Genomic DNA, 16,043 nt, shown 5'->3' on the forward strand with positions numbered 1-16,043 from the left:
GACCTGAGGGCTCCCTTCTCAGTTGCATACACCCAAAAATATTGATGACATAGACTCACCTCTAAAATATATGGCCTCACATGCTGGGGGAAAAGGCAGCAGAGATAGAGAAAGGAACACCTAGTAGAGAATGTTGGGAGGACTCAGTCAGGTTGAAAGCTGCGTACCAAAAGTAGACTATAGACGGATGGCCACTCAATAACTCTGTTGCAAACTACAACACCCAACAGGAGAGAGAACAAAAGGGAACGCCCTGCTGCAGAGGCAGGGCGGGGTGGTGGGGGTTGGGGTGGGGGTGGTGGGAGGGATACTGGGAACATTGGTGGGGGAGAATGGGCACTGGTGGAGGGATGTAAACCAAATGCAAACATGAAAGGTCGTAAGTTTGTAACTGTGCCTCACGGTGATTTACTAATAAAAATTTAAAAGTATATATATATGGAACTCTTACTATTTTAACAATTTCAAAAAGGCTGAAAGAATTTCAAAATAGAACATAAAAAAAATACACGTATCCTTATGGCTAGCCTTCCTACAAGAAGTAACACAATGCCTAAATTTTGTTTTAGTTTCATGAGCCACTGGAAAAAATACAAAAAGAATCCTCCAAATTACTAAGAGTCTGTCACTTTTCTAAAGAAACCTAAGTGCAATCATTCTGAGTGAAGTCAGTCAAAAGGAGAAAGAGAGATACAGAATAATATCTTTCATATGTGGGATTTAAAGATACACAGGAAGGGAGCAACAAATGGCCAAAGGAAACAGAACTGAGAGTTGGGTCACAGAATTGTGTGTGTTTGTGTGTGTGTGTGTGTGTGTGTGTGTGTGTATGTGCGCGCTCGAGTATGGGGGTGGGTAGAGGGGTGAGTGGGTGGGGATACAAAGTTGCCCTTCACAAAACTGAATTTGTATGTGTGTGTGTGTGTGTGTGTGTGTGTGTGTGTGTGTGTGTGTGTACGGGGGTGGGTAGAGGGAGTAGAGGGGTGAGTGGGTGGGGATACAACGTTGCCCTTGGTGGGGGGGAGTGGGTACTCTGTGGTGATGGGTGAGGTGCTGGAATGACATAGGGATAAAACCATTATTAACAGTATTGTCAATAACAGTACCTCAATAAAGATCTAAAAAAAAGAAAGAAAGCAAAACATGCACAGATTAAGACACACACTCCAAGGCTGCACTGGCTATCCAATGTATTATCAGACTTTCAGGAAAGTTCTTGCAATCGCTCCCAGTCTCTGTTATATCTACTTTATAGGACAGTATCCTATGCTAGTTGACGCCATGGCATGCAAATACTCATGATTGTCATTTAAATTTGTATTTACTCGAGCTGTACTATTCCTTCAATAAATGGAGAAATATCTCAGATATTATTAAATATCTGAATTTTAGTATGTGATTGAATTTTCTACTTTCAATGAAGCCCAGATTTAATCATTAGACTTATGCAGCTAACACATCAGGAAATGTTTCATGACAGATCTCTAGTTTAAGAAAAAAAAAAAATTACTGTTGGGGCCAGAGGGATTGTTCAAAGGATTTATAGTGCATGCTTTTTTTTTTTTTTTTTAATTTTTGGGTCACACCCGGTGCTCAGGGGTTATTCCTGGCTCTGCACTCAGGAAATCACTCCTGGAGGTGCTCGGGGGACCATATGGGGTGCCGGGGACTGAACCGAACCTGGGTTGGCCACGTGCAAGGCAACTCCCACCCCCAACCCCGCTGTGCTATCGCTCCGGCCCCAAAGTGCATGCTTTGCAATCAGGAAGCCCAGGATTGATCCTTGGCACCACACAGAGCCTGTGTACACCAGGAGTAACCCCAAGGAAGAGCCATGAATACCCCCTAGAGACATATTGGTGTTGTCCCCAAAACAAAATGAAATACTGAGAAATGCTTCTATCTACTTCATTTACTCCTAAACAGTGCCCTAATTGAATTGGTTGACATATTACCTTAAAATTTGTTGGGTTAATTCTGAAGACTTAGATATTTAAAGCATTTAATTAAAAGATCTGACAAAGGTCAAATATATAGTTTGAATATACTGACGTTACACATAAAATGATGAGATAAGTTTTTATAAACAGACATTGGAAAGAAAAAAACCAGCTCTTCTAGAGGAAAAAATTAAACTTTATGAACTCTAATAGATAAACATTGGGAACAGCCTAAGGTATTAAAAGTCTGACTCAGAATATTTTTTTAAAAAAAATAAAGCTAGAGATGAATATGCATTTATAGCAATGTATCTTTATAATTTTAATCTTTCAAAATCCATGATCGTGGTGAGGGTGTGGTTCAGCGGTAGAGCACGCCTCACATGTGGGAGTCCCACGGTACAGGCCCCGTGTGTGCAAAAGGGAAAAAAAACCCCAACAATCCATTATCAAATCTCTTCCCTTTGCCTCCCATCAACTACAGACAGGAAAATGTTGTTATATTCTGGGTTGAGGCTTACTAAACCCCTTAATGGGGACACAGCATAAGAGTAATGCTCTTGGATCAAGCCATTACCCATGAAAACCGGAAGGCTGCACATTTTAAACGGCAGCTAATTTTGTTTCCTGGAAAATGTTTTGCTAGACCCAAAAGTGGGATGATTCAAGTGGACAGTTTTTTAAAAAAAATTCAAGCACCAACAGCGGGATTTTTCTCCACCAGCACCCCCACCCTCTTCCAATCTGAGTTTCCATAGCGTTCATTATTCAGTAACAGTCTACTCACTTCCGGTGGGTGTGGTCCATGCCACTGTTTGGTATTGCTTCCAACTTTGCATTTTTCTGCCCACAGATATTTCCATAGCTGTCGTATCCTGACACTAGTCTCGCTGCTGCACCTGTTGCTACTGAAAAGCCACAAATAAATCCCTAGGGGGGAAAAACAGAAAAAAAACATACAAATAAACCATTTCAATAGCAACAGTCACTACTTGATACCATAATGAGCATCTTTTGTCTGCTGAAGGGAACAAAAGGCTATCTTTCCTTATGGCAAACACTGTTCCACTGTTTCCCTTGGATTTCACTTGAGCAGCACGAAAAAAAAAAAATCCACAGGCAAACACTATTTACTACAGTAAAAAAACAAGTCTCTAGCTTTTAAATAATAAGATCGTCTTTGCATTTTATAACAATTACAGAAGTTTCTCTGTAACAGAACATCTGCTCTGGGCCAGGCTCTGTCCTAGGTGCTTACCATACATTAGCTCTAATCCTCATGATGAGGAAACTGAGGCCCAGAAATAGTAAATATGTCGCCCAAAGCCTCAGAAGCTAAAAAAAAAAAAAAAAAATCAAAACATGGAATCAAACCCAGCTTTCTTTATTCTTTAGTTAAAAAGGGGTTCTGTTAAAGGAACAGCAGCAATGGATACAAGGGGGAAAAAAATAAAAAGAACAATAGGTATGTGGGGTTTGAATTATCACTTGTGTGCATGCAATACTGTTTCCTTCTAGCTATAAAGCTGTACATAAGCCAAAAATGACACTAGGAGCACCACCAAGCTCTCCTAATTGGTGAGCCAAGGAGAGGGAGGCACTAGCTGTGAGCCACAAAGGTCTCTTTATTTCCTGGGACTCACTTTCATGACAATGCCGATGACAAATGAAAGCTGCCTCCAAACCTCACCACGCTTGCTAAGTCAAGTGCGCTTGGTCAAAACAAAGCAATAAAAATCTCAACTGCAGTCTGCTGGGCTCAAGCGCTGGACGTAAGGTGAATCAACACTGATGAGCTCATTAGAAAGGAGGCGTACACAGGGTTCATGAAACATTCTCACCACTTGGTGACTACAAGGTTGAGACTTTCTGGGCCCTTGGAGACAGGTCAGAGTGCTGAAGCCCATCCTGTGCATGCTAACGCCCATAGTCAATCTCTCAACTAGCATATAGTTTCTCTGAACACCACCAGGAACAATTCCTGAGCACTGAGCTGGGAGGAGTCCCTAAGCACTCCCCAAACAAACAGGTGTGGCCTCAAAAGAAACCAAAAACGAACCAAAGAAAAAGGTCCAGGGCCTGAGGGACGATACAATACAATCTTGCTTTCCTTGCAAGATGCTGGCCTGGGTTTGAGCTCCATCACCCCATATAGTCCTCCAAGCCCTGAAAACAGGACTAAGAATAGACCCTGAGCACTGCCAGATCTGGCTCAAAAACAAACAGAATTTTTGAGTTTTTGTTATCTTTACGGAAATGGCTAGTAAAGATGGACATTGTCACTAAATAACTGAATACAGGCAAGTATACTTAAGACTTAAACAGCCCTGCTAGATCTCAGGTCTACTGTACTAACTATGTACTTGAATGCAGTTGCTCAGAGAAAACTATTTTCTCCTGCAATATGCTTCCTAAAATAATAATAATAACAACAACAACAACAACAATTCTACTTCTCTTGCCATGCAAGTAAGAAAAGAGAAGGCAGGGAAAGAGAGGAGGTGGAGTCCAGTCCTAGCTAGTGGGAACTTCTCTAAAGTGCACCTGGAACTCTACAGTACAAAGTCCACAAGGAAAGACTCAGGGTCGGCCCTCCCAGACGTGCTACTCTCTAGCTTTCTGATTCGGGCTAAGCCATTCAACTTACTTGCTTCAATTTACTCTGAAAAATGGAGATACATGAGTATGTGGTTCATAAGTCTGCTAAAAGCAGTCCATGAATCAACTTAATTAAGACAAAAAAATGGTAAGAATGCCACCTGGCCTACAGGATGAACCCAGTAAACATCAGCTATTTTTGTTATTAGAAGAACATGGTCTAAGGGCAGCCCCTGGGTTCTGGGTCTCACACTGATCAACGGAACACTGGGGGTTACATGTGTCAGGTTTCTCTGTACTTCAGTTTACGTGTCCAGAAAATGATGCTAAACCCTCGTACCACAAAGACTGTCTGGGAATGACATGAGATCATACTTGAGAATTGTCACAGTTTCTATCAGTGTGACTATCCTTCAGCCTCAAAACTGCTAGTATCACGTGATCTCCGCCCAGAGGAGACCCCGAGTGGCCACACATGAACGGCTCCTCCGCTCCTAAAAGACCATGATCCCGGAGGCCAACTAACTACTTTCGGCATTCATCGGCTTCTTGCAGAAATGCCTCTAGACTGTGAACTAAGCTACGGCCCCATGCCGTCCTGGGAGGGGAAAGGTTTTTCTCTCTCGGCCTTTCCTTGACCACCATCTTATGGAGCCCACTAACCGGAGGTACAAGCTTACAGAGATGCAACTTCTGGCAGAAATTTCTCTGGACTTAATTACTAAAATACCAGAAATCCAATGAAGAGCGACCTCATATGCTCTTCATTCTCAGCAACAGAAAACAAATTATTAACTGATGCCTTTCCGGCAGGTCTGATTGTTTGGGGGAAATTCCAAATAATAATAGTGAGTTTTCTGTTGAAATATTGAATGTAATCAAAGTAAAGAGAGTAAACTGAAAATCATCTGCCACACAGGCAGGGGTGGGGGGTGAAATGGGAGGTACACTGGGGTTCTTGGTGGTGGAACATGTGAACTGGTGAAGGGATGGGTGTTCGATCATTATATGACTGAGACTTAAACCTGAAAGCTTTGTAATTTCTCATGGTGATTCAATTGGGGGGGGGGGGACCTGCTAGCATAAGGGGACTGAACACATACTCATTCTATGCCCCCACACCATCCCGGTACCACTCACCTTCTCTCCTCATTCCTTCCAGCAGAGCAGAAGGTAACCAGACCCACCCCAAAACTTCATGTGAATACAAAGATACAAAGGAAAAACACACGATGCTTTCCACAGACATATGGGCAAATCAGCATATGTTTTTCTTCTGGAGAGTGGAGACATGAGCGGGCGAGCAGCCTCTCTAGCAGGGCTTCTGAGCAAAGAGGATATTTTGGGTACCACCTGACAGGGCAGTTATATACTTGATCCTGGCAATGTAGTTGATGCAGTGCTGCTCAGGTCCACTGGTGCTGAGGGCCACTAGGGTCACCCCAGCAGTGCTTGGTGGCCACCAGAAATACACCCTTGGGACTGAGGGGGCCATGAAATGTCAGGGTTCAAATTCTGGGCCTGGGCATGCATGCGTGTGCACCAATCCCTTGAGCTGTTTTCCCACCCCCAGGATGCCATTTTAAGCATCTACTCCTACTTGAAACCTTGAACTTAACATTAGAAGCCTCCCGACTACACAAAAACTGGGAGTGGAGGGACACGTTCAGAGGTTTAATGGTTAACCTGTCAATATAATTCTCTTTTTTTATTGCAGGAGTTCAGCTAGCATGTTTATAACAAAGTTAGTATTTATCGTCTTGGTGTAGAGGTACTGCAAGTCCAACATCACCAAAGCACCCGATCCACTCCCAATGTCCTGTTACTCCTTTTCCTCATCTTCATCCCCCCACCCCCTTTCTATTTTTTTTCTTTCTCTCTAACACAGAGCAATTATGATCTGATTTCTGAGTCTAATGATGAGAATTGTATTCGCTAAAACACATCTAAACTCTAGTTGGCTCATATGGTAAATTTCAATATGGTCAAACTGTAAATATGAATGGGAAATGCCTGACAATAGTCAGCAGGGATTAACCAAACACATCTTTAATACTCTAGTTTAGAACAAAACTTTCTAGTAGACACTGAGGAATATTGCCAGTCATGCCTTTACTACACAGAAACCACATTTATGATCTTTCTCTACTAGTCTAAAATAACAAAGTTCTTGCCTAGTTAAAAGGCTATCTTCCTCTTTCACTTTTACAAGAATGCTCTTATTGTGTGTGATAAGTACTTGGTGTTACCAATTCCAATTCCATTAAATGGTTTCTTCTGATTATTTTTAACAGTATTTTTGGACATGCAGATTTGAAAAAAATCATAAGCCACCTCACATTCCTCTGGGATGTAGGTAAAGTATAATATGATAAAAGAGGACATCACCATATTTTCACTTAGGCCACTTAAACTTATTAGTATCTTCTACATGCATTATAGTAAAGCATGTGAGAAGCTACAAGGGAAAAGGAAGGAGAACTGCAGGCTAATGAGATTGGAAGAAACCATTACTATTACCCCAGAAATTTCCATATCGTATAAGCATGACAATGGAAAACTAGGTCAAAGATAATTAAAAATACAATCTCTTTAAAACAAATTCTGAAATTCAAATGCAAGGAGCAATATAGTACTAAAAGAGAAAAAAATATGCTGCATGGAAATGAAGGAGGATGAGAGAAACTTTGTAGAATACATACACTAATTTAATGGCTCCTCAGAGGAGGCAAAGGCATTCAGCAAAAGGAAATCACATGAATGAAACAAATGATAAGGTGGATGAGGGAGACTTTTAAAATCACTAGAAAGTAAGTCTATTAGTAAGGAAGAGAACCACAGCTGAAAACCTTAAAGAGATGAGCTATGGAAATGCTTTCAGACCTGCTATTTTAATGAAGGGGAGGAGGAAACAAATGTAATTGCAGTGACTCAAATCAGATAAAGGCATTTACAGAGAGTGGATCATGGGCAAGATTAGGCAACTAATAAGTACCTACGACCTAAGTGGGAGAAAGATGGGTCTGCTTATTCATGAACAGTGTTCTTTTCCTTTCAGATCACAGCAGTTATTTCAGCTGAAGTATGAGTTTATATTTTGTTTCATTAGCCATTGTCAAAAGAAGGGACTTATTTTACCAGTGTGTCAGAATTCTATACTTAAGAGTCTATACTATACAACTGAGCAAGGCAGAGGGTCTTAGCTTACGGGCAGGAGGGGGGGAAAGAAGGTATAAGTAAAACCATGTTGAGAATATGGATGGGAAATGAGTATGTAGGGAGGTGCGAGGCTTTGTACAGTTAGCTCTCTCTCAAAGACGATGAAAACACACCCCAACTCTTTCTTCCAATACTGCCTCCTTTAGCTCTAAATGCCTGTGCCTTTATTTGTTTAATTTTATGCTTAGAGTCAGTCTCCTAAAAACTAATTTGTTAAACTTCAGAGTAACATTTGACTTCTATCTACCTTTTTTTGAGACCCCTGAGACAAGGAAGATAAAATAAAGGGACAGAGCAAGGGCTGGAGAGATAGCACAGCGGAGAAGGTGCATGTGCTTGACCAGGTTTGATCCCCAACATCCTATATGATCCCCCAAGCACTGCCAGAGGAATTCCTGAGTGCAAACCCCTGAGCACTAAGCATCACGGGATATGGTCCCCACACAAAAAAAGGACAAAGAAAACACTGTTTGTTAAATTAGAAAATCTGATGCAGTTGAAATTTATGCAAAACATTTTTTAAAAAAAAAAAAAACCTCTTTCTGCCAATCTACTGCAATTCTGGGTTTCGTAAAATGATGCATTACTCGAAGTTTAAACAATGCATTACTCTAAGGAAGAGAAAAGAAGGAAAAAGCAAGAATGATGGGAGGTTCTGGAAATATCATACTGTAACTGTTTTCCTGAAAGAACTGAAATGCTCTCAAAAGAGAAAAAAAATAATATGGCTAAGGTGAGCAAAATCAGACATTCAGTTGGAGGGCAGCGTGAGCAATGCAAAGAAAAAACAGAGACAAGATACACTGACAACTGAACCAAGTATGGCCAAAATTTTTCTATGGCTCTGAACCTCCATTTCTTCCCATGAGGACTGGACTAGATTAATTGCTAAAGTCTTTATCTCTTCTGAACGCTTCTAATTCTAAAGAGAGATAGCTCAAAAGTATAATTTTTTTCAGGGTATGCTTGCACGAAGAAGTGTATTTGGACAAATATAGTGATCAAGAATTCCAAAACCAAGAGCAGACTAAAAAATAATAGTTCTCAAGTGATTTGTTCTGGTTTTGGACCATACCTGATGATGCTTCAGTGATCATTCCTGGTGGTGCTTAAGGGGCCACGAGGGCCACTTAAGGGGTGCTAGGATGGAACTAGGGTCAGCAGCATGCAAGGAAAGCAAGCACCTTGCTCTGCACTCTCTCTCCAGCTCCTTAACTGATTTTTATCCTTAAAAATAGTTTAAGAAAAAAAAATTGTTATATATGGTTTGCCCCAATTTTTAGAAAGGGTGAGAAGAATCCAAAAGATTGAACAGAAAGCAGAGCCTTTTGGCTCTGAGAACCTTCGAGTCATTTTCCCATGCTGTTCTTCCTAGTCTATAATTCTGGCAAAGCACAGATCATCACACAGGTGACTAAACACTGCGGTGAGTCTTTCACTTCGTGCTGCCTGCTCCACAATAGCTAATGAGGTAGAAACACTGTGCTCTGAGAGCTAGACTAATGCTACAAAACTGTAGAAAGTCCTTGAAAGCAGTCTGAAAGGAAACGCGATAGGATCACGTCTCCTAGGCAGGCTCAGTCCCCAAAATACCAACCCTGCATCCCTAGCTTCTTACCCTCACCCCCCGCCCCTTCTACATCTTCTCATTACACATTTTCCCAAGCCATTCCTCTTCCTGCACACACGTGCTATCTCCACCGCAGGATCACTGTGTGCTGGGCTGCTCAGAGAAGATACCATGTTTGAGCACGCTTCCGTATCCTCTCCCTGAGCTTCTGCTCATCTAGAAACTTCCCAGCGGCATTAGAGCACACGCAACATGGAACTATTTGCTCAGAGCATAAACTTTTGGTCACCTTTCTTTTTTTTTAATTGGCAGGTAGGATTATGTGTTCTGAACAAAAGCTTCTTTTGCAAGGTCTGGAAGGAGGGGGCTAAGGAGGGCCAGGGGGAAAGAGCTAGGATAGCGGGTAGGGTGTTTGCTTTATACGTGGTTAACCCAGCTCTGATTCCCCAGCACCCTATATAATCCTACGAGCCAGGACTAAGCCCTGAGCACTGCCGCTGGGTGTGGCCCAAGAACCAAAAACAAACACTCCCTTCCCCCCAAAAAAAAAACAAAAAACAACCTTTTTCTGTGGGTCCTAATTCCAGGCAATAAACAGGAGAAAACCTGTTGAAGCCTCACCATCTCTCCTGGGTTCGCTGCTGCCCTACATCATCTGAACAAGCTATTTCAGATCTCTCAGCGTTTTTCTGTCCCTCTCTACAAAATGAGAATGATGAGCACCACAGTCTCTACTTCACTGAGCAGCTGTGAAAATAGAAATGAGTTTCTGTGTCAAGCCCAGGGAATGGGACCGAGTCTGTGGGAAGCGACGACGATGCTCAGGGCTGAGCTGCAGGTCTCTGTTTTCCATGGTAACGATCCCTGTGAGGGTCAGCTCCCACAGGAGTGCTGACCTGCTGGGGAGTCTGTCTTGTCTTTGTTTTTTTATTCCCCCAGTTTCTGCATAGATTTGGCGCAGGTGGATCGGTCTCTTCCCTCCTTCTTCCCTCTGCTTCTCCTCCATTCCTCGCTCTTTCCCCTTCTCACATGTCCCTCTTCCTGAAGCAGAATTCAGCCAGACCATCCACAACAGGAAGGACCCTCAGCGTACATGGCCCCAAATTCCACAAGTCACGTTTACCAAGGGCGCTATACTGGGCATAGCCAGGGGACTGCTCAGCTACTAAGGAAGTAGCACTTTGCTTATTCATCCCATTCTTGAACCTCAAAAGTGGTCTGCCGGAAATCTCTCAGTACACTGCCTTAATAAGCCATAGCTAACATTACCTACCAGGACCATCTTTCTAAACCAGGTTATTTCTTGCTTAAAAATTTATCAGTGGTTTATAAGTGTTTACAGCAGTAGGAATCAACCCGGGTTGAACATTAGAATCACAATGATTAAATTAGACTGTGAGTGGGACCATGGAACAAGTTCTTTTTAAAAGATGCCAGCTGGTTTTAATTTGCCAAGAGGTCAGAGAACTACGCGTTGACTCTGAATAAAAATCAGAGATTTAGAAGTACAAGTCTATATGTATAGACTTTTCAGTGCAGGGTAGATACAGTTTCCCGAATCTCAAAATACTGATCAAAGTTTACATGTAGAAAAAAGATGGTGACTTTGAGAAGGCTGATAGCCATTTACTTCATAAAAGACCCTATGTATTAGAGAATTCAAGCAGGGGAAACCTTCAAGCTAAGGGAGGAACTGAAAGAGGAGTGCAAATATTCATCAAAAGATGAACATACATAAATTCTCTAAGGAGATTTAGATCTGGGGAGATGGCTCAAAGGGCTGAGAGCACATTTTGTGTTCAGAAGGCCAGCTTTAATGACTGTTACTGCATGGTACCCTGAGTACCACACGGAGCAACCCGCCAGCAATACACTGAGTAGTCCCTGAACCCTGCCAGGTGAGGCCCCAAAGCAAAACAACAAGATGTAATGGTAAATGTGAATTAGTATGACGAGATCTTCTATAGTTATCAGGGTGCACAAAGAACTGCAAACAAGCAAAGTAAATCAAGATATGGTTTGAACATATACGAGGTTGCAAAAAGCCTGAGAAAGAAAAAAACTGTAACAGAAGCAGATGGGGCTGTTGAGATTGCTAGAGAGGCTAAGTGAATACTTTACATGTGGGAGGTCTGGGTTTGACCTCCAACACCACAAGGTCCCCTGAGCACTGCGGGGAGCAACCCCCAAGCACCACTGGGTATAGTCCCCAAAATGCAATAAAATAAACAAAAAGGAAGTGGGCAATGAACCAACAATTGGAAGAATATAAGCAGAGAGTTTAGATTCTCTTTTAACTTTGCCAGCAGTCGTCTCTGTAATACCCGTGGTAGTCTTAGAAAAACTTGGCATTTTATACACCTAGTCTACAAGCTGAAGATGAAACCTCTCTCCTCAGGTAACTGGAAAAATTTAACGAGATAAACACATAGATGAAAGCCCAGAGTAAAGGACGGTGCTCAAAAAAAAAAAAAATACCTGTTATCTTTTAAAAGCTTTATAGAAAAAAAAATCCCAATGGAAGGGGAAGAATTTTTCAAACAAAAACACAAAACCAATATTCAGAAGACAAAACAAATCTTTGATCTACCTTGATGCCCCAAGGTGGGCAACAGAACTGAAAATTTCTGTAGTTTCCGTCAGAATTTAATGTTAACTCAGCACCATGAAGGCAATCCACTAAAAGAATCATTCCAAAATAACACCATGTCTGCATTTAAAAGTACACACTGTAGCGATGTAGCACTATCCTCTTGTTGTTCATCAATTTGCTTCAGTGGGCACCAGTAATGTCTCCATTTTGAGACTTGTTACTGGTTTTGGCATATCGAATACACCACAGGGAGCTTGCCAGGCCCTGACGTGTGGGTGGGATACTCTCGGTAGCTTGACGGGCTCTCTGAGAGGGGCGAGGAATCAAACCCGGGTCGGCCGCATGCAAGGCAAATGCCCTACCCACTGTGCTATCGCTCCAGTCAAAAGTACACACACAGAGGGGGCAGGGTGGAGCTATACTGGGATTCTTGGTGGTGGAATATGAGCACTGGTGAAGGGATGGGTATTCGAGCATTGTATAACTGAGATTTAAACCTGAAAACTTTGTAACTTTCCACATGGTGACTCAATAAAAAAATTTAAAAAAAAAAAGTACACACACAGTGGAACTTAACTATCATCACTCTGAAATCAACATTAATTACCACTGCATTGAGACATTTCAATAAACAAATAGCACCTTACTCCTCTTCCCATTCCCAACTCAACCTGTGAACATTAAAGACAGTGAGTTCCTGCGCGATTTTAGCACAGAAAGTCAATGCACCTCAGGTAGCAGGTACATCTTTTAATAAACACAATTTTAAAAGGTTAAATTCACCACGTGGAGAAGGTTACGGACTAGTTCTTCCAACAAAGAATTTTTTGCGCATGCCTTGGGCACATTTAAAATGCAGTTCCAGGGGGCTGGAGCAATAGCATAGCGGGTAGGGTGTTTGCCTTGTACGCGGCCGACCCGGGTTTGATTCCCAGCATCCCATATGGTCCCCTGAGCACCGCCAGGGGTAATTCCTGAGTGCAGAGCCAGGAGTAACCCCTGTGCATTGCCGGGGTGTGATCCAAAAAAAAAAAAAAAGAGAAAGTAAGGTAAAATGCAGTTCCAGGCTTGGTCTTCAAGCATGTGTTCTGCCTTGAACACATATCTCGCTTGCTTGTGTCTATGTATCTTTGCTTATCATTTTCCACTCTGGAGAAGCCCGTGTTCTTCCTTGAACACATACCCCTCTTTTTCCCTCCCCTCACCTCTTTCTAAATAATTTTCAATAAAAACTATCTTGCTTCACAAAAAAAAAGGTGATTCCATAAATATACGTAGGCTCCTAACAGTAACTTAGAACTATTAAGTTATAAACTTGCTTATCTTGACATTTTCTAACTATCCCAGGTCTGTGGAAACTAAGATGCCTATTATCTGTCTTTTCTTTTGTATTCAAGGCCAGCCACCACGGCTCAGGCCTCACCCCAGCAAAGCATGGGTTCTAAGGCTGAGTCACGGGGCAGCCTATCAGAGGCCTCCCAGGACCTTTAATAGCTTCAAAACTAACTTTTAGTTCCTTAACATTTTACTGGGTTTATTATCTCATTAACATTTACTGCTTCCTCTTCCTTAGTTCTGGACAGACTTTGTACTCAAAATTACACCAATAAACCACGAGTAGGGAAGGTTGTTCTGTGATTCTCAACAGGCATGAGCGACGTACTCAGTTGAAGGCAAACCCTGGAGTAAGATTTTCTAAGGCGTCCCTCTTTGAGAGGGCCGGGGCAAAGGGGATTCATGAAGTGACACTGCTGGGGGCTTTGAGCTGCAATAACTAAGGGAGAGGGAGAGAGGGAGGCTGAGAGAGAGGAGAGAGAGAGAGAGAGAGAGAGAGAGAGAGAGAGAGAGAGAGAGAGAGAGAGAGAGAGAGAGAGAGAGAGAATGTGGCCGGCACAGTCCCTGGGAAGAGCAGCAAGGGCAGCACGAGACAAGCACTCAGGTCCAGAGTCAGGGACCAACTTGGTTCCCAGCCCCGTCCCACACATCAGCAGTGTAGCCTTGGGATGGTCACTGGCACTGATTCTAAAATGAGGCTGATGAGCCGGAAGAAGACCGCTCTGTGAGTTCCTGCGCGATTTTAAGTCTTTCCTAATTCCAAACATGAATTCTCACACAGTTTTCCATCGGTTCCCCCAGCCCCGCACGCTGCCAGTGGCTCTCCCAAGTTCAGGCTGGAACCTGAGAGGGAAAGGGGTGTGAAGCGGCAGCACACCCGTTCCCAGCACTGCACCCGGGAACTCCCCTCCCCTCCCGCCGCTTTGCCTACTGGAAGATCCCTGTGCCCTTGGCTCCCCAACCGAGCCGAGTCACTCATCCCAGCAGACACAGCAAGCAGCCCCGAATCTGGTGAGGCAGAGGAAGCAGCAGCGGTGAGCAACCACAAGTGAGCAAGCCTCTCCACGAGAGAACTTAAAAAAATAAAAAATAAAAAAGGGCAGGACTGGAGGCATTATACAGAGCATCTAGCTAACCTCTAATTTTAGACAAAAGAACACCACCACCCTGAGGAAAACCGACTTCCACAAAGGTCACCAGCAGACTGGCATCACTGGCTCAAAAGCTTTTTCCCTCGTTTAATTTCTTCGCTTTTTTGTAGACCACATTTCATGGTGCTCTGGGGTTACTCCAGTCCAGTGCTCAGGAGTCACTCCTGGTAGTACTTAGGGGACCATATGGTACCTAGGATTAAAGCTGGGCATCCTGTACATAAAACATGCACCCCAATCTATTGTGCCATCTCTCCAGCCCCTCTACTTAGGACTCTCAATTCCACAACCAGTGCTCAAATCACCACCCCTTCAAGATCACAGTTCACAGAAATTTCTGTCAGTGATCTGAAGTCCTAAATTATTCTAGTCAAAGTGATAGAGTTTGACTGTTCCTTTACTTTGACCTCAGTTTGTTAATGAAGACCAAAAAACCCAACAAAAAATAAAATGAGTTATGTTACCAATACCACCACACTGTAAGGTGAGAAAAAAATAATAACTGCTTCAATATATCTTGCAGTTATCCTCTGTTGAGGAAGGTTAAAAATAAAGAACAAGCTCCCCACCCTCCCCTCCTTTTAAACCAACTGCCCATGGGTCCCTTGGATCCTGACTTCAGGTTCTGATCATGTAAAAGAGTTTTCTTACCATCCCAATGCAGAAAAGTATAAAAAGCAGCAACCATGGTATGTCTGTGCAGCTGCGGTCTTCCAGAGGCTTCCATTCTCGCTTGGAACTCTAAGTGAAAACACAAAATAAGAAAAAGGTAAACATTTGGGCTGGAGAGGGAGTACGGTGCGTAGGGTGCTTGCCTTGCAAGCAGAAGACCCACGTTTGATTCCCGGTATTCCATAGAGTACCCCAAGTACCATCAGGAATGATCCCTGAGCACAGAACCAGGAGTAAGCCCCAAGCACAACCAGATGAGGTCCAAAAAACAAAAAGAGAAAGAAAACAGTGAACATTACAATTATGAATGCCCAAGCATATCATTTACATGGCCCCGATGTTATAGGACAAGTTTCTATCAAGCCTTCAAGATGCAACCCAAATGTCGCCTCTGTAAAGTTTACTCTTCTACCCTAATCCTGGCTAGACAAGAGTTCCTGTTTTGATGCTTGTTTGATATCCCTTATTATGTAGCAGGCTTAACTGTTATTTGTTGAACTATACCCCAAGAAGATTGTGAGCTTTGCAGAAAAGAAACAGTGCCCACCCCCCACCCCCTCCCATTACAAACAGGATGCTCAAGGGGTGATGATATGAACTCAGTAAGGTTGTTGTAAATTAATGAAAGATTTCGTCCAACTTCAGTTGTAGTGGTAGCATTTTGTGTATCCAGATGCTAGAATTTAAAATTGTAGAATGTGTTTTATAGATTTTTGTTGGTGGTGGTGGTGGTGGCTTTTTTTTTTTTCTGGTTGTTGGTTTTTGGTTTGGGGGGTTACATCCAATATTTCTCAGGGCTTACCACTAGCTCTGCACTCAGGGATCTCTCCTGGCATGGCTCAGGGGAACAGATGGCGTGCCGAGGATCGAACCCAGGTCAGCCACAAGGTAAATACCTTACCCACTGCACTATTGCTCAGGGCCCCTCTATGTTCTTTTCGATATTCATTAAGCTGAATTCCTAT

At 42.8% G+C, this 16,043-nt stretch overlaps 1 protein-coding gene across 1 annotated transcript in view; it reads right to left on the minus strand.

The window, feature by feature from the left end:
- SLC44A1 (solute carrier family 44 member 1) overlaps nucleotides 1–16,043 on the minus strand; it is a 166,922-nt gene that overhangs the window by 93,235 nt on the left and 57,644 nt on the right. The window contains exons 2-3 of the mRNA XM_055125977.1: nucleotides 15,058–15,147; nucleotides 2,728–2,870 (exon numbers count right to left, since the gene is read on the minus strand). Of these exons, the coding sequence (XP_054981952.1) occupies nucleotides 2,728–2,870; nucleotides 15,058–15,147 (233 nt within the window). The remainder of the gene's footprint in view (nucleotides 1–2,727; nucleotides 2,871–15,057; nucleotides 15,148–16,043) is intronic.

Source organism: Sorex araneus, chromosome 1 (genome assembly GCF_027595985.1).
Source record: "Sorex araneus isolate mSorAra2 chromosome 1, mSorAra2.pri, whole genome shotgun sequence".
NCBI classification, from domain to species: Eukaryota; Metazoa; Chordata; class Mammalia; order Eulipotyphla; family Soricidae; genus Sorex; species Sorex araneus.